Consider the following 25,932-nt stretch of genomic DNA (forward strand, 5'->3'; position numbering starts at 1 on the left):
TTCAAGTTTTCTATTTCCATATTGATCTTCTGATTGGATGTTCTATCCATTTTTTAAAGTGTTATATTGAAGTCTCCTAGTACCAATGGGAAGCCATCTATTTATCCCTTCAAATCTGTCAATATTTGCTTCATATATTCTGGGGTTTTACTGTTAGGTGCATATACATTTATAATTGTTACATTTTCCTGATGAATTACCACTTTTATCAATATAGAGGGTCCTCCTTGGTCTCTTAAAGCAGTTTTTTTATTCAGTCTGTTTTATCTAATATTAACATAGCCATCCCAGTTCTTTTTTGTTTACTCTTGGCATGGAATATTTTTGTCATCCTTTCACTTTCAACCTACTCATATCTTTGAATTTAAGGTGAGTTCCTTATTGGCAACATATAATTAGGTCATGCTTTTTTATGCATTTTGCCAACGTTTGCCTTTTGTCTCAAAAGTTTAACAATTTAATTTAAAATAACTAATGATAAAGAAGGATTTTCCTCTGCATTTTTCTATTTATTTGTAAGTCTTATACATTTTCTGTCCCTTGATTCTTCCATTCCTTCCTTATTCCCTTATTTTCTTCTTTGATGATTTTAACACATTTTCTTTGGGTTTACCATAAGGATTACATTTAACAATGTACATTTATAAAATACTCATTTGATTTGATACCAAACTTCAATAACACACACTATATTACTATACTTCTCTGTCCCTCTACCTTTACGTTGTTTCTTGTACATCTTTAGACATGGTGTGTTCAAAACCATAGATATATCATTTTTTTCAATTTATTTGCACTTTAGATCCTGTAAGGAATAAAAAGTGGATTTACAAACCAAAAATACAAGAAGACTGGTGATTATAATTACCCACATAGTTACCTTTACCAGAGATTTTGTTGTTATTGTTTCTTTTTATAATATTTAGTATCTAGTGTCTTCTTTCCCTTTAAAAAAACTCCCTTTTGCTGTGGCTTGTGGAGCAGATCTAATATAGACAAACTCCCTCAGGTTTGTTTATCTGGGGTTGTATTAATCTCTCCCTCATTTTATTTTTTTATGTTTTTGTTTTATTTTATTTAATTTTTTAAATTATCTTCCTTTAAAGTCAATTGACCACATAAAGCATCACATTCAAAAACACAAGATGTTCCCATACACACCACTACCCATCTGCCACCCCATCAATCTCCCTAATTGTATTTTTTTGAAGATACTTAGACCACAAAAAAAGTTACATTAAAAAAATATAAGAGGTTCCCATATGTGCTGCTGCACCACATGGACAACAGTTCACATCGTAGTCTACACTCTTTCCCCAACACAAGCAGTGGGCCATGGCAGGAAATACGATGTCCAGCATCTGTCCCTGCAATATCATTGAGGACAACTCCAAGTCCCAAAAATACCCCCACATCAGATTCCTCCCTCCCTCTCCCTGCCCTCAGCAACCACTGTGGCCACTTTCTCCACATCAATGCTACAATTCCTTCCATTACTAGTCACAATGGTACCATAGTAGAATATTAGCAAGTCCACTCTAGTCCATATTTTATTCCTCCATCCTGTGGACCCTGGGATAGTGATGTCCACTCCACCTCTATATCAAGAGGGGGCTTAGATTGCACATAGATGATGGATGCAACTCTCCTTCTTGCTGTTGTAGGGAATCCAGGTCCCTGGTGTGGTGGCCAACCATCCTCACCTCCCTGTTAGCTGACCTGGGTAAGTCAAATGAACCAGAGGGTAGGAGTTGCAACTCTGCTAAGGCTTGGGGCCCAGCTGGCTCATGGACAGTCCAGAGATTCAAGTCCCCCAAGTACACATCAACCCCAGCACCAACCACAGATTCAGTAAAAGGGAAAGAAGAGGCATGTGTAGAAAAGTCACATCCAAGTCTAACTTTGTTATACCTGGGAACACAAATTCCAAAGTAAGGTCCACCAACATGACACCAAATTCCAGAGCCATCTGCCATGACCATAGAACCTGTGGGTCTCCATAGCCCTCAGGAGAACCAGTACCTGTGGTTGTACCCACTTTGACTGTCTCTGGGGTCCTGCTAAAGCATGTGTGTGACCCCTCTGATGACCTCCCCACTCTTTTCTGAAGACTCTTAGCCATATAAACTCATTTGTCTTTGCCATTTCCCCCTTTTATTCAAGGTCAAAAAGCAGTCCTCAACACATGATCCTACATGTTGGTTGAGATATTCTGCTGTCTGAACTGACCTTTCATTCAAGGTCTCTTTCTAGTTGCACCATCAGTTAATGATTGGTAGTAATCCCTCTGCACCAGGGAGGCTCATCCCTGGGAGTCATGTCTCACACTGGGGGGAAGGTAATGTACCTACATGCTGAGTTTGGCCTAGAGAGTGGCCACACTTGAGCAACATGGAGGCTCTCAGTAGGTAACTCCTAGGCACCCTGCAACTCCAGGCCTACTTCATACTTCAGGCACACAGGCTCACAAACATATCAAAATCAAGGGCTCATCGTTGAACCATCCCTCCTCCTGGTCATTTCCATTGCACATGGGGGATTGTTGCTGTTCCATTGGGGAACCTGATAGAGCTCCTCTGAGTAGGAACCCAACACTCCCTCAGTTGTCATCTGTAACTGTAACCACTATGAAAACACCCAACATACATCTGAACATTTCTATGCACCCTATATACATGCCCTGGAGAACTCCCCTGCAACCATGTGCCCCCACCAATAACACCCCACATGAGTGTTCCTCCTCTGCCATAGTCAAACCTCTCTGTGGTCCAAAATTTCTTCAAAAATGAAGCCTAAAATATTGCCAAATTTAATTAATAGGAAATACAGTGATGTGCCCAAAGATCAGAAACAGAATACTAACCAACTTAGAAAAATCACAACAAAGTAAAAATATATTGGGGCATTAAAAAATGAAAAACACCATAAAGGTTGCCCTCCATGCTTTCCTCTTCATCACCACAATAGGTGTTGTCCTGCATGTTCATTGGCAAGGCAAATTCCCCCACCTCCTTCTCATTGTCCACATCTCCTCCTTTTTTTATTTCCTTTCAGTCTTCAACCCTGTCTTTACAAAAGTTTTAGATCACAGCAATTCACATACAGAATATAAGGGGCTCCTATATATCCAACATCAAACCCTTTTCTCCCTTCCCCAGCAATGATACCTTACATGTTCATGCTATATTAGCTGCAACTGATGCACAGATACTGAAACATAACTTGCAAACACGGTTCCATCCTAGCCCACATCACGGTCTATATTTTAGACTGTCCAATATTCTAAATTTTTAGTTGCCTTATGTTTTATATTATGGTTTATATTTTAGCCTATAGACTGTCATATATTTTTGGTGTAATTTAACATGCTCTATATCCATCATTGCATGATCTTGTGGAACAATTCCATTGCTCCCCAGTTACCTTGATTCCATCTAGTCTAAACTTCTCTCCCTTACCCTCAGGTCCCACAGTGACAATCAATCTTCACTACTTGAAGCCCCAGATTCAGATACTTGCAACAATGCTGAGGGCTTGACATACTAGACTGCCCTAACCAATTGGGAGCCACCAATTCTCTCAAGAGGCACAATTCCCTCTGTTTGAGAACATTAGCTCTCCCCAGGGTGTTCTCCCTCATTTTAAAAGGGTTTCATGAGGTATAAAATACTTGATTGTCAATTATTTTCTTTCAGTCCTTTGTATATGTTGTCATCCTGCTCAATTGCCACTGTAGTTCCTGATGAGATTTTGGCACTGAATCATATTGAAGGCCACTAGTACACGACATGTTGTTTCTCTCTTGCAGCATTCATGATATTCTCATTGTCTCTGGCATTTGAGAGTTTCTGTTTCTGTTTGTGGATCTTTCTGCATTTATTCTGTTTGGATTTTGTTGAACACACTAATATTTATTTTCATGACTTCTGTTAAATTTTGGAAGTTTTCTGCCATTATTTCTTCAAATACTCCTTCTGTCTCTTTCTGTCATATTTTCTCTGGGACTCCCATAATGCATATATTGATATGCTTTATGGTGTCTCACAAGTCCCATAGACTCTATTCACTTTACTTTATTCTATTTTCTTCTTAATCTTAGACTGAATAATTTCACTTATCTACAAGTTTACTTATTCTCTCTTCTGCCAGTTATACTTTTCTGTTGAACCCTTTAGGTAATTTCTTAAAATTTCAGTTATGGTAATTTTTAGCTCCAGTATTTCTGTTTGGCTCCTCTTTAGAATTTCTTTCTCTTTAGCAGAATTTTCACTTCGTTCATATATCATTTTCCTGATATTATTTAGTTCTTTCTCAGTGTTTCTCTTTACATCCTTGAGCATATTTTAGACCATTTATTTTAATGTCTTCGAGTGGTGTGGCCAAAGTCTTGTCTTCATGGAGCTGTTTTGATATTTTACCTTAATTCTTTGGTTTGGCCATCATTTCTGTTGTCTTTGTATACCTTTTAATCTTTTGTTGCACACTCTAAATTTTAATATTTTAATATCTTAAATATGGAATATAGTCCTTAAAATGTCTATTTCTTAAGCTTTTATCCACCTAGTGATATGACTGGACACAGGTTTCCTTGAGTACCAGGAACTAACAAAAACAAAAAGCAAACAAACTAAAATTACCTTTTACAGTTCCTGCAGATTGACTGTATGTTGGGTACTGAGCTCCTTTGGAGCTTAGTCCTTTTCCCAATGAACCTGAAAAACAGTCTGCATAGGATCCTCTCTGGTCTTTTCTAAGTATTTCTTGTCCTGGACTTGTGTTCATGGTCTTAGGATTTCCCCTCTTTACAGGGATCTGATGCCCCCTCTTTTCCCCATGAAGGAGTCTTTTCTCCTGCTCCTGATAACTCTACAATATATCTTTAATTTTTAATGTAAATGTTTTATTTTGAAATAATTTCAAACTTACAGGAAAATTGCAGAAATAATACAGAAATAATACATTGTTTACTGTATCTCTTAAAGCTGGTTCTCCTTTGTCTCAGACTTCTAGAATTGTGTAATTGTTTCTTACACTGATTTTAGCTGCCTGTGGGTTGTTTCTGTATACAGGTCAGGTTCTGGAACAGTGAGCTAGAGAGACTGCCCTGGTTCAGTCCTTCAGGTTGCCATCAGTATGCAAAAAGGGGCTCTCTCCAGCACCCAGAACAGAGACCCACACTGAAATTGTGGACTGGCCTCACAATGTGCTGGAAAGCAGGTGAGGAAAGAACCAGCAACTGATTTCCTGCAGTTTTTAAATCACCTTTTTCTAGATTTGGAACTTACCCAGTTACTGCAACACTTTGTTTTTGGAAACTAATTTAGATGGCTCTGTCAGTTTTTGCTAGTTGTTCGAAGATTTTGTGTTGGGAAGGGAACCCTGGAACACCTCACTCCACCATCTTTTGATGTCTCTCCTCTTGTCTACATCTTTTTTAATGCCTTATTTTTTATTTGTTCCCAGCTGTGGAGGGTTTATTGTCAGTTTTCTTATCTGAATGTCTGCTGCAAATGTTGTACCTTCCAACTTATAACAGCATGCTACTTTTCCCATTAACTGTTACAACATGAGTTTGAATATAAATTGTGAAGAAAACAAATATCTGGGGGTTCTAGATTATTATTTGAATCTACATAGTTCTGAAACTTGCAAGGTATTTTATTTTCTATGTAATCCAGATCTCTTTATGATTTTGAAAGTCATATATTTTTTAGTTTGCTTTCATTAAGTGCTATATTGTTTAGTTGAATCTAGTCTATATGTGAACATGTAAAGTAAGTATTAAGATGTAGAAAACTAAAATTGTTCAAAGAGTGGGTTTATGGGTTCATATTTGGGAACACTAGAGGAAAATTATTTAATGGACATTAAACTTACACTATCTGAATATATATAAATAGATAAGACAAATTCAGTTCTCTGCTTTTACCCTTACGGTATTCATATAAATACTCTGTGACCAGATAATGGATAAATGTAAGGGGTTGTCCTCTAGAGAATATAATTCAATAGGGGCTCATATTTAGAAATATATTACTTTATTAATAAGTTGTAGTCACTTAAAAATTATTATTACTCTATTTTTTGAGTCACTTCTTTGGTTTGAGGATATTCTTTGAAACTACAGACTATAAATTTTGAGATGCTACTCTACCAAATTCATCTCTTGGATGTTAAAACTTGAAGGAATTCTCTATTCCATCACAGGTCTTGCAAAATTTTGATGGTAAATAACTAGAGAATAAAGATGCTAGAAATGGAATAAATAATGACTAATGGATTCGTGATTTAGCCAACCACCAATTAATCATTTATGATCAACTCAATCCTATTAGAGTTTGTGATCAAGGATCTGGACACAGGAGAGTGGATATTGGTCATATAAATGTCAGGTGGGAAGAATAGTTATGAGAGTGGGAAGAATAGTTATGAGAGTCAAAAAGTTAAGAGATTTTGGAAGTGGAAATGAGGACAGGGCCACTCCCCGAAATTTTGGATTTTCTCAGCCACCATTCACCAATGTTGCCTATTCTTTATGTTCTGTGTAATAAGTGAAAATAAGGTCAAAACTTCCTTTCCTAGAGAACTCATCACAGTTCATCATGAAATCTTTTTTTTTTATTGACTTTGTAATAATATTACATTAAAAATATATATGTGAGGTCCCATTCAACCTCACCCCCCCACCCCCCCCCTCTCCCCCCCCAACAACACTCGTTCCCATCATCATGACACATCCATTGGATTTGGTAAGTACATCTTTGGGCACCTCTGCACCTCATAGACAATGGTTCACATCATGGCCCATACTCTCCTCCATTCCATCCAGTGGGCCCTATGAGGATTTACAATGTCCGGTGATTACCTCTGAAGCACCATCCAGGGCAGCTCCATGTCCCAAAGACGCCTCCACCTCTCATCTCTTCCTGCCTTTCCCCATACCCATCGTCCACCATGTCCACTTTTCCCAATCCAATGCCACCTCTTCTATGTGGACATTGGATTGGTTGTGTCCATTGCACCTCTATGTCAAGAGGAGGCTCAGATTCCACATGGATGCTGGATGCAATCCTCCCATTTTCAGTTGTAATCACTCTAGGCTCCATGGTGTGGTGGTTGTCCTTCTTCAACTCCATCTTAGCTGAGTGTGGTAAGTCCAATAGATCAGATTGTAGGTGCTGGAGTCTGTTGAGGCTCAGGACCTGGCTATCACATTGTCAGTCCAGAGATTCAAATCCCCTAAATATATCTTAAACCCCAACATTAACTGTACCTCCAGCACATTAGCATGAAGGTCTTATGAAGGGAGATCCCATCTGAGTCCAGATTCATCACACATAAACACCATTTCCAAAGAGGGGCCATCTGCCCTGGTAGTTAACCTCATCGGCCATGACCATAACTCCCATGGGTCTCTTTAGCCCTCAAAGGAACCAATATCTGGGGGTTGTATCTGCTTTATCTGTCTCTCTGACTCTGCTCAGTTGTGCATGAGGGCAATCCTTCTGCCAGCCTCCAGACTCTTTTTTAGAAACTCGTAGCCATATAAACTCATTTCTCCTTTCCATTTCCCCCTTACTTTAGGTCAAACAGCATTTTAAAGTCATGGTCATCATGAAATCTTGACATACTTCCTAAAATAAATGTAATTAGCATTTCTTTTTTTTTGGCACTTATTTTTCATTTTAAAATGGTCTCTTCTCCATAACCTTTCCATTCTCTTGAATTAAAGTGATAACTTTCTAACTCGCCTTTCTGTCTCTGCCACTCTTTTCATCACAGTGCCACACTCATCATTGTCCCATACTGTAACTTTGATCATGTGATTAATAGTCCTCTTAAAAATCCTTCAGTGCTGTGCCATTATGCAACCTCCTTTTCTTGGCACTCAGGACTCTTCATAATGCCAACTCATTTATCTCCATCTGTTTTCTTTTAATTCAGGGAGATGTAGTCCCCCAAATACCTTATAAGTTTTCACTTTCAAACAAATTCTTACTCCATTCTCCTTGTCTTCTGTCATTTCCTACTTTTCCTAATTACACTTCTATAACTATTCAAGCTGTTCCCTTCTTTAAGTCCTGAATATGTCAATTCATGGTCATGTCTTTCTCTTCTACTTTTGGTCCTTTATGGCCTTTGTACTCAATTAGATTGTTAGCCCTTTGGGATCATAGGCAATATTAGCATCATCCAAGTTTGCCTCCTCCTCCTTTCTTTAATCTCCCCACTGAACTCAATAAATTGTGTTGGCTCATTTTTTTTTCATGTGATTTAATTATTAATTGATACACCCAATCTGGGGAAAATGTTTGAAGAGATCAAGGATATATCTGTGATCATATCTTGCTTTTGACATTTCATTTTAAACACCTTTGTAATTATCCATTTTAATGTATGAATAATTTTTGAATTTTACATACTTATCAACTTCTTTATATTTTCTATAGGTGCTCATGATGCTTATAGTCATTAAAAAGAAAGCACTTACTAAGACTGTTGTTACAACCCAAATCCAAAAAGGCACAAGGTGGTGCAGCTGCTAGACCAAGAACACACCTGGCATTGAGTCAGGCTTAAGATTCACTGGGACTTACGGACAGGAGAGAATCTCTCAGGGCAGCAGTTCAGAGAACGTAGATAGCATTCCGCAAAGAGACAGGAAAATTTGGGGTGATGTCAGGGGTTTCAGAACTAGGAAATTCCGTAGGGCATGAGTACAGAAATCCTGCTAGGGTCATGTGAAGCGTACACATGGGGTGTGGTGATGCTTTCAGTAAGCTCGCAAGAGGGACCTTTACCAAGGATGTTTAGGGCTTTGGGAAGACTGTAGTTTGTGATATCATCTATGCATTCTCTGCCCTCCGGGGAAGGTGGTTAACCTTTAACTTAAGCCTAGGACACATAGGTGACTCTGTGCTGAGGACTTAGAGGGCCCTGGGGCCCCACAGCTATCCTAGGTTGTGGGGATACACAGTCATTCATCTTAAGGATCTCATTCTAAAGAACAGGGAGGTATAAGCAAGAGAATTAAGAAATGCCACCTGTACTATAAGTACCAGTTCAGGATACCTTGTTCATACTTGTGTACTCTATTTTGTTTTAGACTTAATATGTTCCTTTTAAAAAAGTATGGGAGAGTGGATATGATTGAAGCAGTTGAGTGCCCACCTCCCACATGGGAGGCCCTGGGTTCATTTCCTGGTGCCTCTTAAAGGAGATAAACAAACAACAAGCAGACATTGAGCAGACAATGAGCAAAAACATGAGCAGACAATGAGCAAAAACAAGAGTAGGCAGTGAGAAAAGACAATGAGAAAAGACAACCAGTAGACAATGAGCAAAAACAACAAGCAATGAGCAAAAGCAAAGAGAAGGGAGCAGATGTGCTTCAAGTACTTGACCACCCACCTCCCACATGGAGGTCCCAAATTCAGTTCCCAGTACCTCCTAAAGAAAAAACAAACAGATCACAAGCAGAAAATGAGAAAAAAAATAAAAAATAAGCAATAAAAACACAAAACACAAAACAAAACATTAGCAGATGAGCAAAAGCAATGAGCAAGAGCACCAACAAATAAACAACAAGCAAAAACAATGAGTAAACAGACAAGGGAGCCATCTTGGGGTGGGGGTAAATTATGAATCATGCAGTTGAATGACTAAGTAAATTAATCCACGTATTTCATTTTTCACACAACAGAGAAATTTTTAAAAATATTCCTTTACTTCATTACTGCACCATCAATTTCTTAACTTATTAGAAAAAATAATTGTATATGGTTGAATTATGTACCTTTGTTTTGAAATGTGGTTAAGAGTTAATGACTGACAAATTTTAAGTAGTCTCAAAATCCTATCTGTCACATTATTTCACATTTTGTTTCAATGTGAATGTGATTTATTTCATAGTTTTCTGACAATATATTTTAAAATGTTGTGAATATATAGATATTATTCCAGCATGTTTCCTCAAATTTCTGGAACAATGAATACCAATAATATCTGATTATAATGATCAAATAGCTATATCAAACAATTTGGGATTATATCTTGAGCATAAAATAAAACAGTATAGAACAAGTAGTCAGCAAATTTTTATTTAAGGAACTCGATAATAAGTATTTTAACATCTATAAACTATATGTAAACAATTAGGGATGGCCAGATTTTTCTCACAGTATGTAGTTTGCTGACTCCAGCTAAAAAACCTTAAAATAAGACACATTTATGGGAGTTATGGCTATATTTTACTAAATATACATTATTTCAATAAAACTGCTTGATTTAGTCAGTTTACCTGTCAATTTGGCATGAGAGTTTTAAGGATTATAATTAAATCTGAATATCTGGTGTGCTTGCTTTCTAAATTAAAAAATCAAGAAAATATGTGAATGGGAATTATTTATAATGCATCATATATGTACAAATATTCACTTATATTAAATGTCTACATTTAATGTCATAATTCCCCTTAATATAGCTGATACACAAATTGAACTACCTAAGGAGACTTTAAAATATTATTGTCATGTTATCTCATTAAACATAAAATCAGTTTTTAGTCAGAAATGCTGTAAAGTACAATAAATTCATTTCTTTGTAATTAAGGCTAAGTTCAAGTGTAATGTTTGTTATTTTAAATTCCCATGAAATTTATTCATTTAAATTTCTTTTTTATTTTTTATTTTTTTAGTGAGTGAAAATGACTGTTATTTAGAATATATTTTAGTGAAAATACTTCTTGCCACCTTTAAATAAAAAACAATTGCCTTTCTTTTTTTCAATCTGAAACTGCTCTGGCATTAGGACTTAGTTGCTTCCTGTTCCACAGGTTTTAGGTTCCACCGCACTACCAATTCCCCAGTGCTCTTGAGGCATGTGTTAGACATGTCTTCCTCAGCTGGAAGTCCTTGTGGCAATTTCAGTGGCTGGATTCTTATCAAATGTTTAACCACTTTCAGTTTTGCATTCATCGAAGGGATATTCTTGTGAATTTGAGGAGTATGTGCCTTTTCTAATTTAAGCTTCTTTATTATCTCTTTTTCCCAATATGGACGGCCTTTTACACCTTTTATTTTGGTAACAACATGCAGTTTATGAGGGTGTTCTGGATCCCCACCATATTTTTCATGATCTGCAGGTGAAATCGGAAATACCTTATCTGGAATTCTTGACCTGGTAAATTTGTGACGAATCCAGTCTGTACAAATGAGGGACTCCACTCCTTTTATCAAAGTCTGTAGATTGTCCGGGGGTCTCTGGACTATGGAGCGTAAAATCCCTGCCATTCAGTTTGGTGATTCTCTTCTTTAGAGATTGTGAGATGTAGAAGATAAACCAAATGAGTCAAATATGTCTTAGAAATGGACAGGTTTCCCCTTCTGGGGGAGTGGATCAGCTCATGTGATATGGTTGAGTGCCTGCTTCCCAAGTATGAGATCCCAGGTTTGATCCCTGGTACCTCCAGCACCCACAGCTGAAGGGGTCGAGGAGCTAAGTTATTCAGTCAACAAGCCTCAGCCTGAACGACCCCAGAGCCCGGATGCTGAGCAGAGGAAGTCATTTAAATTTCTTGAGCCACATGTGTGTTTAGTAAATTTGCATGTGCAAAAAATGTTGGCATTGGTAATAAATAGCTCTATCAGAAAAGAAATGCACAACTTATCCTTAATAATAATTCCCATTCACAAAAATAATCGTAAAATTCAAATCAACCATACAGAACTCAGGACCCTATGTAAAGCCAGATGTTTCATTTTTTCACTGCAAGAGAGGAAAAGGCTGAGTAACATGTCTTGTGCACTCTTCACCTGTTGATTGTTATTTCATAGATAGATGTGTTTCATCAGAAGCAAGCCATTTCATACCATTAGTCCTTTATTAAAGGAAAATATGTAAAAACATTCTTTAGCAGCCAAAATATTAAACTAATGACTGACATCATTCTAGTCAAAATTTGTCATCCTTTCATCTATTTATTAACAAATCAAGTACATCTTGGCTTCTTCTTGACAGGAAGCTAGGTGCAGGATATATGTTAATGAGCAAAGATCAACAGTTTTTGTCTATATGGGTTTTGTACTCCTGTAAAGCCAGATAAGGAAGTTGATGGTCCGGGACAATTTTACTTTTGCTGTGACACAAAGGATTGTATTGTGTGCTAGTGGGATGAGCAATAGACTGACATTTAAAGATCTGGGTATTTTAACCATGTATGTCATTTTCTGGTTATAGGAACTTGAATAAATTACTTAAACTCTCTGAGACTTGACAATGTTATCTATAAAGGAGAATATTGGAAAAGATCAGTGCTTCTCAAACTGTTCTGTAGAGCACCAGCTCCCTATATTATTACAGGGTAGACAGACTGAATTTGCTCTGTGATCAACTAAATATTTGAAATCCAGAGTTAAATAATGTTGAAGAGAGTGAATCCCTGCTGGATTTCTCAGTGTTTTTAATATACTAACATACTTTGTGAACCTCCAAGAGGGGGATAAAATATTCAACATCCCCCAAGTTGTCTTATCATTTCTGTTAACCTTGGATACACAATCCCTCTGTTTTCAAGAGACCACACAATCTAATAACAGTAATCTATAATAATAATAAAAATAATAAAATTAAGTTTTAACTAAAAAGAAGAAATAGAAATAACATATTCATAATAGATAGTGTTTATTGTGTGGGCTGAACATGTCAACAGTTTATAGATAGAACATTTTTTAGCTCCATATACACTCTAGACTTCCTAGGTAATAAATGAGGGGAAAAAACAGTTTTCTTTGCTTTGATTTTCTTGGATGCTATTTTTATTAATGGACTTCCCTCTATCAATAACATTTGTGGTTATGAAGGTTTATCAACTCATTAAATAAACAATGTGTTACAAAACTCTGTGTCCAGGTTAACACATTTACATTATGTCTCTGTGACCATGGCATTTGACATTTATTTTCTCTATCATTAACCTTACATGGGTCTCCCTAAGTGAAGCTGTGATTTCTTCCTCCACCTGTTTCTGGATTTACAGAGATTGTCGGCAACAACTCAGTCTTAGGTTGTACTATACGTAAATAAAGATGAATTTTTACAAAATATGAGTATTTCCAAAAGAATTGTTGTTTAATTGTTTTCACTAAACTGTGTGGCCAAGATTTCTTCTTACTAAAGCTAGAGGATAGTCTTCCCAATTTTTTGTAGTGTGTATGATTATCTCCCTATATGTTACATGTTCAAGTACTCACATATATAATCTTTAACTTCCTTCACTGATGTACAATCCAACTAAATTGATCTCTCCACTTGGATCTCCTTTCCTCTCTCTTGGGTTACTTCATTCATTGCAATTTTGAGATTTTAGTTAGAAAATGATATTTTTGAAGTTTCTAATGGTAAAGTCTGTTGGAAACTGATGCATAGTGGCCTCACAAGGAGAGACATGCTGTCTCCATGCTAGTGCTGTCTCCATGGCTACGCTTGCAACCTAAGGAATGCGGTAATTAAGAGTTCCCAGCAAATGGGATGAAGCTGTTAAAGGCTGAAAGAAAAGATAAACACATACCTTTTGTAGTGAATAGACTTTGTACCTTGAGATAAGATTTTTTTAAATTCCTTAGACTATGGGTAATGCTGCTCGATGTCACATATGTGTTCCTGCTTATTGTCACATAGATCATGTGTTCCTGCTTGTTGTCATGTACACTGGGGTATATAGAGAGCCCCTTGTAAACAAAAGTTGTCTGAGGAGTTATTACTTGCAGACCCCCTGATCCCAGCTCTCTTGCTCATTCCTTCCCCTTTTCTCTTTCTTTCATTCCCAATACCCTTCAGGTCCAAATCTCCAACATCTGGCACCCAAGGTGGGGCCTGAAGAAATTAGTGAGTCTTCCAAATCAGTATCAGGAACCACGGAAAAGACCTCGTCGACGGTTGTGTGACGTCCAAAGCAGAGTGACTCAAGTCTTCTTTTAGGTAAGTAACATTTTCCTCGAAGTCATCAGGGTAATGGGTAATCGAACTGGACATGTGGAAGAACATTCGCAAATGTTAAAAACCTTATTGAAAGCTAGTGGGGTGCCTGTAAAAAATTGTGAGTTAAAAGAACTGTTTGCTTTAATAAAAAAGCATTGTGGTTGGTTTCAGCCTCGGGGACATAATGTCTTAAATTCAAAACAGTGGAAATGTGTAACAAAGGCTTTACAAAGAGCATATGAGAAAGGGGAATCCATTCCTTTATCTGCGAGGGCTTTGTGCCAGCAAATTGCTGCCACCTTAGATCCTTTGCAATCAGATGAAGATGAGGAAGAAGAAATTATTCTATTTTCAAAACCCATAGACAAAAAGAAAATGGAGGGCCATTTGAAAGAACTAAATTCTGAACCAAAAGGTGGAGGAGAATCTCCTGGCTTTATGCCTAATCCCAGTACTAATCCTTTTATAGATAAAAAGACAACTGTCTGCTCTAATGAAATATCCAATCTCTATATATCTCATCCAGGTGCTTATCCTAGCTTATATTCAGTCCAACCTACTGCACCTGATGAGCCACCGCTTATGGCTGCCCTGACCTCAGCCCCTGGAATTTTTTTAGATACGGCCCACTATATCCTGTGTTAAAAAGATAGTTGTTGGGAAATGGACTTTGGCCCAGTGGTTAGGGCATCCGGCTACCACATTGGAGGCCCACGGTTCAAACCCTGGGCCTCCTTGACCCACGTGGAGCTGGCCCATGCGCAGTGCCAATGCGCACAAGGAGTGCCGTGCCACACAGGGGTGTCCCCCGCGAAGGGAAGCCCCACGCGCAAGGAGTGCACCTGTTAAGGAGAGCCGCCCAGCACGAAAGAAAGTGCAGCTTGCCCAGGAATGGTGCCGCCCACACTTCCCGTGCCGCTGACGACAACAGAAGCAGACAAAGAAACAAGACACAGCAAAAAGACACAGAAAACAGACAACCAGGAGAGGGGAGGGGAATTAAATAAATAAATAAATCTTTAAAAAAAAAAAAGATAATTGTTTCCAACCCCACACCTCAAACACCCTTGATGCGCTGTTTATTGCAAGGATCTCAACAAGGGGATCTGGAGGCCATGAAATTTTTATCAGCTTTTCAGGTTATATCACAACCAATTCCATCAGATGCTAGTAATCCTCAGGGAGGTGCTGAGTTCCATCATGAGCCAATACCTTTTAAACTATTGAAAGATTTAAAACAGGCTTGCGTGCGGTATGGGGTTAATTCTCCCTATACTTTTGGCTTAGTTTAGGGCAAGGCTCAGGCAGGTAGATTGATTCCTTGGGACTGGGAAATGTTAGCCCATACTGTTCTTAGCCCTGCTGAATTTCTGCAATTTAAAACTTGGTGGACTGATGAGGCTAATATGACTGCCCGGCGAAATGCTAATCAAGACCCTCCGGTGCTTATTTTGGCAGAACGGCTATTGGGAATAGGAGCTTGGGCAGGAGTGGGCAGACAAATGCAGTATGATGATGTAGCAATAGTTCAAGTTAGAATGTCCTGCTTAGCAGCTTGGAGAAAAATTTCAGCCCATGGAAAATCTGTATAATCCTTTGCTAAAGTTATACAAGGAGTAAATGAGCCATATGTAGAGTTTGTAGCTAGGCTATCAGATATTATTCAAAAAACTATAGAAATTCTGGATGCTACAGACTTGATTTTGTTAACTCTTGCATTTGATCACGCAAACAGTGAATGCAAAAAAGCTATTAGACCTGTTAAGGCAGCAGGAGGGTCAATACAAGACTATATTAAAGCTTGCCAGGACATAGGTTCCACCACCCACCAGATGGCAAATTTAGCTGCGGCAATAAGGGGCATTCAGAGACCCGAGACTAAAAGAGGAAGTTATTTTAAATGTGGGAAATCTGGTCATTTTCAGAGGGATTACAGAACAAATTTCACTCAGCCACAAAGCCATGGGGGAGGAAAAATCCCCTCTAAACTGTGCGCTATATGTCAAAAGGGCTTTCATTGGGCTAATGAATCTAGATTTCATAAAATTGGCTCTCCCATTTCACCATGGGGAAACTGCTTTGCGGGCCTAGCTCAAGGCCCTCAGACAAACAATATTAGCCTACAGGAAAGATACCCAGTCAGCAATGGCCAGCAGCATGCAGCCCAGTTTCTGAATTAAAGGCTGCTACTCGAGGGAGCACTGCTGTTGATTTACCTTCTACAGAAACTAAACTTATTACTCCTGCTATGGGTATGCAAACTATATTTACAGGTGTAAAAGGCCCATTACCTCCTGAAACTGTTGGCTTAATTGTAGGTAGGAGTAGTTTAACTCTGAAAGGACTGCTAGTATAAATTGGCATTATAGACAGTGATTATAAGGAAGAAATTAAGGTTATGTTGCAAGCTGTTAATCAAGAACAAGTTGTTTTGGGGCAACTTATAGCTGCCCTATTACAAACCACGCACTCTTCCTTCTGCTAGAAATGGGGGATTTGGGTCTATGGGGAATGATATTTATTGGCAAACTTTTGTAGGTGATGATTGGCCTGAAGTTACTATTACTATTGATGGAAAAGTGTTTTTGGGATTAATAGACACAGGAGCTGATGTGTCCATCATTGCTAAATGATATTGACCTCAGTCATGGAAGTTACAAAAAGTCTCAACAGTCTTTACTGGCATTGGCACTATGACAGATATTTATCAGAGTACCTCTATTTTTGATGTATTAGGACCTGATGGGCAAAAATCTATGCTACAACCTTATGTGGCTGATGTTGGACTTAATTTATGAGGCCATGATTTACTTAGTCAGTGGGGAGCTTTTGTTCACATTCCTACATTGTTTGAGCAGGCAAAAGCTTTATTCATGGATATGCAGTATAACCCTAACATACGTTAACAAGGGGATCGTAGAAGACTTGGTTCTGTTACACTGAGACAGGATTCAGAGATGCAAAATTTAACATAGGGGCCATTGCAATAAAGGGCATTACTATTCCCATAACCTGGCTTACAGAAACACTAGTGTGGGTTGATTGATGGCCACTACCTGTGGAAAAACTCAATGCGCTTCATTGTTTAGTAAAAGAACAATTATCTCAAAAACATATTGCACCCTCAAATAGTCCTTGGAATTCTCCAGTGTTTGTTATAAAAAAGAAATCTGGAAAATGGTGAATGGTAACTGATGTAAGAGGTGTTAATAAGGTTATGAGCCCTATGGGGTTCCACAGCCCTCTATGGTTCCTAAGAATTGGTCTTTGATTATTATAGATTAGAAAGATTGTTTCTTTACTATTCCTTTGCATCCTTCTGATAAAGAGAAATTCGCCTTTTCTGTTCCCGCTGTAAATAATCAATCCCCTATGCAGAGATATCAGTGGTGTGTGTTGCCTCAGGGCATGATGAACAGTCCTACCATGTATCAATTATTCATTCATCAACCTCTACAGGTGCTAAGAAAAAGGTTTCCAAAAGCTATGATTATTTATTACATGAATAATATATTATTTGCACATTCTTCAAATGACAAGTCACAGCAATTGTTTCACTATGCTGAAAAGGTGTTTCCTGAGTATCGATTACAGATTGCCCCTGAAAAAGTTCAGCAGAATCCCCCCTATTATCTAGGTATGCAATTGGCAAATGGACGCCCACGCCCACAGGAAATACAATTGTGACGTGATAAATTAAAAACCTTAAATGACTTTCAAAAACTTCTAGGGGATACTAATTGGATTCGTCCTACTCTAGGCATTCCTAACTACATGTTGCAGCACCTATTTCAAACTTTAGAAGGAGAGCCTGCCCTCCTAAGTCCGAGGAAATTATCCTCAGAGGCAGAAAAGGAATTAAATCTCATTGAAGAACGAATTTCATAGGGACAATTGACTCAAATAGATCCTGACAAAACCATAGACTTGGTGATTTTTTTCTACCCCGCAATCTCCTACCACCCTGTTCTGGCAAGATGGCATATTAGAGTGGGTGTTTATCCCCAGTAATAAACAAAAAAGATTGCAAACATAGTTACAAAAACTTATTTCTATTGCTAAAGGACGATTACGTCTCATGCAACTTAAAGGGACTGATCCTGATCGAATAATATGTAGTCTGTCTAATGATGAAATTAAACATCTTTATGCTATAAATACACAATGGCAAGTTGCTATTAGTGGTTTTCAGGGAATTGTTGATAACCATTACCCCACTTCTAAGCTGTTAACATTCTTACGGAAAACAACTTGGATTTTACCAAAAATAGTTAAGTCATTTCCAATTGAAAATGCACTTACCATTTTCACAGATGGTAGTAGCAATGGTGAAGCGGCTTATGTCACTCCTTTTACAGAAAAGGTTTGGCAAACACTGCGTAATTCTGCACAACGTACAGAATTATCAGCTGTTCTCATGGTCCTACAAACTTTTAAAGAGCCTCTCAATATTATTTCTGACTCTGAGTATGTTTGCTTAACCGTTGCTCAAATTGAAACTGCTAATATCTCTGTAACTGATGAGCTTTCTCAAATGTTCTGCAATTGTAGGCACTCATTCATCAACGAGTAAATTCTCTGTACATTACCCATATTCTATCACATTCTGCTTTACCTGGCCCCTTATCCACACATAATGCACGAGCAGATATTCTGGTAGGGTCTAGACAGGATGCTGCCAAATATCGTGCTCTAACTCACATAAATACTAAGGGATTGCGACATAAATATCCATCTTTAACAAAATTACAAGCACAAGATATTATAAAACATTGTTCTACCTGTGGCCCTCTCGTGTCAGCACCATTTGATAAAGGCACTAATCCCCGAGGGCTGGCTCCAAATCAGATCTGGCAAATGGATGTTACACATGTTCCAACTTTTGGTAAATTGCAATATGTTCATGTTTGTATTGATACTTATTCTCACTTTGCCTAAGCTACAGCACACAGTGGGGAAAGGTTTTGTCATGTTCGTTCACATTTGTGGTCTGCCTTTGCAGTTATGGGATGCCCTGCAGAAATCAAAACTGATAATGATCCAGCTTATTTTGGCAAACAGTTTGCAACATTTTGCTCTAAATATTCCATTGCTCATGTCACAGGAATTCCTTATAATCCCACAGTTCAGGCCATAGTTGAACAGTCACATCACATCCTTAAGCAAATGTTATTAAAACAAAAAGGGGGAGATGATGGCATTACAGTACCACAGTACCAATTGGCAAAAGTTTTATTCACTTTAAATTTCCTTAATGTATTTGATTCAATAACACCTGCTGAATGGCATTATGCATTGAATAAGAATAAAGAAAAGGTATTGTGTGACTCAGCTAAATATCAGCTAATATATTGGAAAGATGTACTAATTAACACTTGGCAAAAGGGAAAGGTTAAAGTATGGGTCGAGGATATGCTCTTGTCATTACAGAAGATGGGGAACAAATTTGGCTGCCAGCTCAATGGATTAAACCATGAATAGAGAAGAAGAAAGAGAATTTTGACAATGATTTCTCCTCTTCTGGTCATGTCAATGGTAACTCTGGGTCATGCAGGTGAAAATCACACTTATTGGGCATATATTCCTAACCCACCTCTAGTACATGCTCTACCATGGTGAGACCCATCATTTCCTGTATTTTTGAATAAAACACATGTGTTTCCTGGGCCTATAAATGACAGACTACCCTTAAAACTTGATGAAGAAGGGAAGGAAATATATAATCTTATCCTTCCTTTTGATCTTAGACCATTATGTATTGGGAAAAGTCCCCCTTGCATGCAAACAAAAAATCGGACTATGGTTACCATGAAAAATAATGGTACAAAATTATTAATAACTTTGTTTCCTTTATATAATTCTTCAGTAACTAAAAAGCAAAATTATAATTGTCCACTGCAAAAACCTGAAAAGAAAGAGGGATGGCAGGAATGCCATATAGGAAGAGGATCTGTCATTTTTAATGATTCATATGGAATAATGTGGGAAAGTGCTCCTATGGAAACTCCCAAAAAATATAACAGCAGATTTATATGGTATGGACTTAACAACAAGGGTCAACGAGTCAGAATCTCTATTCTTGGGTAAAGACGTGGTATATATTAACAATTTTACTGGTTACCAACCCCTTGGATTAATGACACCTATAATCTTAAAATACATAAAAACTTGTGGAAAGTATTTCTTGGAATTGCCCCTACTTATGAATGGATTAGTAATTACAGTCAAACAGGTCAATATCTACAATTAAATAAAACCTATCAATTGAAAGCATGTGTCAGGGATCCTTTCATATTCATTACTGGAAAAGTAACCATAAAAGATAATGCCTTGTTTTATAAGAATGGTGCCTTGTATACATGTCTGTCAGAAAGTGTGTTGCAGGATGGAGACACTATCACAATAACCAGAAGATGACGAGGTATATGGATTCCTGTCCAAATGAACCAAATATGGCAGTCATCACCTGAAAGTCAGCTATTGCTCCAATGGCAAAAGAAATCATGAAACAGACAAAAAGATTTATTGGACTCCTAATAATTAGTATAATGGGACTAATTGGAATCATCACAGCTGCTGCAACCACTGCTGTTGCCTTGCATGAGACTGTTCATACTCAACAATACGTGCATGATTGGCATAAAAATGCTAGTGATTTGTGGCATAGCCAAGAGTACATTGATGAACAGTTAAATAATCAGGTTAATGAACAGTTAAATAATCAGATTTAGAATCTGCTGGTTTGCATATTGGAGATCAATTGTATAATTTAAATTTGTTAAGGGGATTGAGATGTGATTGGAATGAAAGCAACTTTTGTATTATTCCTCTTGCCTATAATTCATCTGATATAGAATGGGGGGAAATTAAGAATCATTTGCTAGGCCATAAAAAAATATCTCTCTGGAAATAATGGAATTACAAAGAAAAATATTAGAAATGTCTCAAAATCAATTCATGTAGCCAATGATACGGATATTTTCTCAGATGTGATTTCACATATTATAAAATTTAACCCAGTTAATTGGTGGAAATCACAGCATTTCCTGTCACCTTTAGGAATAGGGCTAATCATATTTGTTCTGTTGCTCATGATTCTCACCTGTGCCAGACAGTGCTTTCAAAGAAAATTGCAAAGTGTAACAGGTATGGGTCATGCAAATAATCTGGTACTAGCAAAAGCACTTCAATAATTACCCCAAGTCGAAGACCTTGGCCAGTAGTCAATGATGGGTAAGACTCTCAGAGGAGGGCAACCTAAGACAGGCACGGTCACCTCGACTAAAACAAAAAGGGAGAGATGTTGGAAACTGAGGCACAGTGGCCTCACAAGGAGAGATGTGCTGTCTCCATGGCTACACTTGCAACCTAAGGAATGTGGTAATTAAGAGTTCCCAGCAAATGGGATGAAGCTGTTAAAGGCTGAAAGAAAAGATGAGCACATACCTTTTGTAGTGAATAGAACACTTAGACTTTGTACCTTGAGATAAGATTTTTTAAAATTCCTTAGACTATGGGTAATACTGCCTGATGTCTCGTACATGGTCCTGCTTATTGTCACGTAGGCTATGTGTTCCTGCTTGTTGTCACATACACTGGAGTATATAGAGAGCCCCTTGTAAACAATATAGTTGTCTGAGGAGTTATTACTCACAGACCCCCTGATCCCAGCTCTCTTGCTCATTCCTTTCCCCTTTTCTCTTTCATTCCCAATACCCTTCAGGTCCAAATCTCCAACAAAAATCCATCCACTATGTCAATCAATATAAAGGAAATGCCAAGTAGAAGAAAATTGTCCAAATTTATTTCAACTCATTTTATCTACAAAAGTCCTATTTTTCCTTTTCTAAATATTTAATAAAAATTGCATGTTTATCATGTGTTTCAGAGTAATTTTCATTTGTAAGTTTTAAACAAACTGTATTTTGAAACTTGTATAATCATTTTGAAATAATGTCTACAATAAATTCCAGAGACATGATGAGGCTTATTGTTTTGGTCTGATTCAAAGCTTTTATATTTTAAGGACCATGGTGGGTGAAGTCATTAAACTGTATTTCTGTTCAGATTAGGGTGCTTGTCTTTTTATGGCTTTGTTTTGTTTTCTTTGCTTTCCCAGATTAGAATCCCAGGATTATAAACATCTATTTGAGATATTCAATTTAATCCTAATTATATAAGCCAGCATATTTTTAAAATGTCTAAATTTTAATATTTGAAAGGATCAAATCAATATATCTGTTGATACTGTTAAATAAAACACCATGGTTCTACCAAGAGTATTTTAAGTATATATTTTCAAGGTGAAAGTAAAACCTAAATGAGTTATATGTTAGGAAAACCTGCCAAATTCTAACCAAAAAAAAAAAAGGTGAAATTTAAATGTAGTTAAAATCTATATTCTAAAATTAAAAATGGGGAGAGATAAATTAGACTTAGACTAATAAAACAAGTTAAGGAGCTAAGTGGTTGTAGTTTTCCATACTTAGCAATTTTGTCTTCTATGAAAAGCTATCAATGGTTTGGAATTCTAATCTAGGAATAAAAATTATTGCTGCTTCATCCATGTGGAATCTGAGCCTCCTCTTGACATAGAGGTGCAATGGACACAACCAATCCAATGTCCACATAGAAGAGGTGGCATTGGATTGGGAAAAGTGGACATGGTGGACGATGGGTATGGGGAAAGGCAGGAAGAGATGAGAGGTGGAGGCATCTTTGGGACATGGAGCTGCCCTGGATGGTGCTTCAGAGGTAATCACCGGACATTGTAAATCCTCACAGGGCCCACTGGATGGAATGGAGGAGAGTATGGGCCATGATGTGAACCATTGTCTATGAGGTGCAGAGGTGCCCAAAAATGTACTTACCAAATCCAATGGATGTGTCATGATGATGGGAACGAGTGTTGTTGGGGGGGGGGAGAGGGGGGTGGGGGGGTGGGGTTGAATGGGACCTCACATATATATTTTTAATGTAATATTATTACAAAGTCAATAAAAAAAAATTTCCTAAAAAAAAAAAAAATTATTGCTGCTTAATGTATAAGGTGTTTTATGTTTTCTAAAATGAAGCCATTTAGGGAGAAATTAATTTCAACACTAAATTTAAAAAAATACCTTCATGAGACAGCTCATATATATTTATCCCATATAGAATCAATGTATTTTATGACTCAAACTTATTGAGCTAGTTTATGTACCAGGGACACAATTTCTATAGCCTGGTATTGTCAATGAACAAACTAAGATAAAAAGGATCCACTTCTCTTTCTTTGTTTTATATTCTCATTAATGTGGGTGAAGTGAAGCAGACCAGTCTTTTTCAAACTTTAATACATATAAATCACCTAAATGGTGCTAATACGTAGATTCTGAATAAGTGAGCCTGTGACTTTGCATTTCCAACAAGGTCTGCATCAGGCTTTGAAAAGCTAGCAAGTAGAGGATCTTTGCCATTAGCAGCATACCGTAAGCAGATAGACTGAGTGCACCTCAAAGGTTGTTTCTTGGCAATTTCACCTTCCCACTTCAATTATCTAACACCTCCAATGGCTGCCTGTCCAGATTCTCTAGCCTAGATCCATTGTCTGCTTCATACATATGCAACCTGTACAGTTTTAACAATTTTGTCTTTGAGAACTTATGTTTTGTAAGTGGAGTCCAGTAGGACAGAGGAGCATGTGTGTGAATGGAGGAGCAGTGCTAGCTGCACCAGCCACACATGTGGCTCAGTCTCATGAGCAAGACAGGGCAACATACATTTTCCTTTTGCATTATGCAAATGATGGAGCTGGGACTGTCTTCATACCAGTGTGTTCCTCTGGATAAAGTAATGTTTCTCACCCTTACCCACCTATCCTACTCCAGCCCCATTCCTCTGTGTCCTAGTTAATTAGCATTTCTGATATGTTCATTAATGTAAGTGTTAAATTTCAAGGCCACATAAAGATTTTTAAGTGATCTACTCTACAGAAATCCTTCTCCCCTATTTTTCACCTTTCCTGAGTAATCCATTGGTATATTTAACCTGGGAAGAAAAGGTTGTGGAATGGTGGGAGAGATTATTTGAAGTCAGTGGGTCTTTATCAACCTTTTCAGTGCACTTCTGCGTCTACAAAATACTGTAGTGGCATACTTTGCTTATTCTTATAGGAAATGTTTGTGTAGATAACTAGCAATATTAAGTAATATTTAGAGTTAATTTATCTGATATTTTGGGCTGAATTCTAATACTACATGCTGCATTTCTTTTTATTTATGAGTGACCTGAAAGCAATTTAGTTTAGTAAAATATCTGATTATAGCTTCAAGATCTATAAATATTGGTTCTGCCTACATAAGAGTTTAGGAGAAAGCTTTATGGTATTTAAATAGAGAGAGAGAATGTGCTATTGAACATAAAATATCTGTTCTCATACTATTTTTATGGATGGATGTAATTCCCAGATTCACACTTAATTTTTTTTTAATAAGGATTGCAGAATATGCTTGAAAAAAATACTGCAAGAGAGGAAAATCATGGGGTTTTGCATATAATTACAAATAACTTTTTAGCACTTTAAAATATTTATGGATTAGAACTGGGGCATTTTATACTAAGCATAGATGTAACAAATTTTATCATTATAAAAAGACTTGGTTTTATGTTATAGGAATGTAATAAGCTAATATTTACAAATTAGCTTAAAACTCTGGAATTGTGTAAATCCTTCTTTGCAAAAGAAGAAGAGAAAGAGTTCAAGGCTCTGTTCATTTCTACAGGAGGGGAACAATAGAAAAAATGCTCCTTTTATTATTCAGGCCATAAAGGTACTCTTTATATCATATAATTTCTAAATCTTTATATTTGCATTTCTGCAACTGTAGGACTTGCTGCCTGCCAAGAAACAACCCTTTGGAGCAAAGGCATCAAAACAGGGCATCGGTACATGGTCAACGATGTTCTCTCCTTTCAGTGTGAACTGGGGTACACATTGCAGGTATTTTTCTTTTGAGTTCGTGTTCATAAAAAGGGCCCGACATAGTAATCCTTGGCCAGCTTATTTAAAGCTAAAGCCCTAGATTTGCACCTGAAGAACGAATGTATTTCCTTTCACCTAGTTTGTGAATCAAAGTATCCACATTAACCATGCATGCTGGTAGTGTTCATTATCATGTGAAAAAAAATTCTAAATAGTAAAGCACTATTCCCAAGTTGAGCATCTTTTCATCATAATTAGTTTATTTCAAAATGTATTCTCTCCAAATAACCATGCAGATAAAATTCTTAAGGACAAAGTATAATATCTCCCCAACCCCTAAAAGTACTGTCCTGGGAACTCAGTTATTGGGTCTGCTTTGGAGCCACGAGTTTATTCTGTTTTGCAAACTGTTCTCATGATGCAATTCAATAAATCATCATCAGTTGCCTTCAATATGCCAAGTAGTGTGCAAGGAATCAGGTGATAGATTTGGATAAGAAATACAAAGTAGAAGTTTCTAAAATTGCATTTTATATGAACTCTGGCAAGGAGCATATTTGTTCTAAACAAATGTATAGAAAAAGTAGTCAAATTTCTGTTATTTATTTTGTGGTTAAACCACAGATAAGCTTACTCCCAGAATAGTTTCTCTGTGTCATTTAGCACGATTTTTATATAATTCTCCCTGCCAAAAATAGAACTTGATATTCTGAATGTGTTTATTCCACAGTCCAAGCAATTTCAAAGGCCATAATCTCAGAATTTTCCTCCAAGCTATTTACATTCTGTTTATGATACGGTTTGTAAAGGAATATGAGAGTGGAGTGTGTTGTTCAGGTCCCCATAGGGAAAACAAGGCATTTCTTCCCTTTTGTGTTTCATGCTCTTCTGACAGCCTGATTTCCCCACTTCTCAAACAAATCTTAAGTATTAAATGTTTTTAGTAACATACAATTTAACTACCTTAAATAGGAAACAGATGCTATTGTATA

General features: G+C 37.3%; 1 protein-coding gene and 1 pseudogene across 6 annotated transcripts in view; one reads left to right on the plus strand and one right to left on the minus strand.

The window, feature by feature from the left end:
* LOC131275579 (CUB and sushi domain-containing protein 1-like) overlaps positions 1-25,932 on the plus strand; it is a 322,424-nt gene that overhangs the window by 267,130 nt on the left and 29,362 nt on the right. For 3 of the 6 annotated variants that reach the window (XR_011647208.1, XR_011647209.1, XR_011647207.1), the window contains 2 exons: positions 13,837-13,977; positions 24,846-24,958. Coding sequence is in view for 3 of the 6 variants with exons in the window: in XM_071211297.1 (XP_071067398.1) it covers positions 13,837-13,977 (141 nt within the window). In the remaining 3 variants the exon portion in view is untranslated. Of the gene's footprint in view, positions 1-13,836; positions 13,978-19,407; positions 21,966-24,845; positions 24,959-25,932 lie in introns of those variants that run through there. The other 3 variants (XM_071211297.1, XM_071211295.1, XM_071211296.1) reach the window with 1 other exon arrangement.
* LOC131275574 (large ribosomal subunit protein uL30m pseudogene) lies at positions 10,792-11,495 on the minus strand (annotated as a pseudogene).

This window comes from Dasypus novemcinctus, chromosome 23, assembly GCF_030445035.2.
Source record: "Dasypus novemcinctus isolate mDasNov1 chromosome 23, mDasNov1.1.hap2, whole genome shotgun sequence".
In the NCBI taxonomy this organism is placed as follows: Eukaryota; Metazoa; Chordata; class Mammalia; order Cingulata; family Dasypodidae; genus Dasypus; species Dasypus novemcinctus.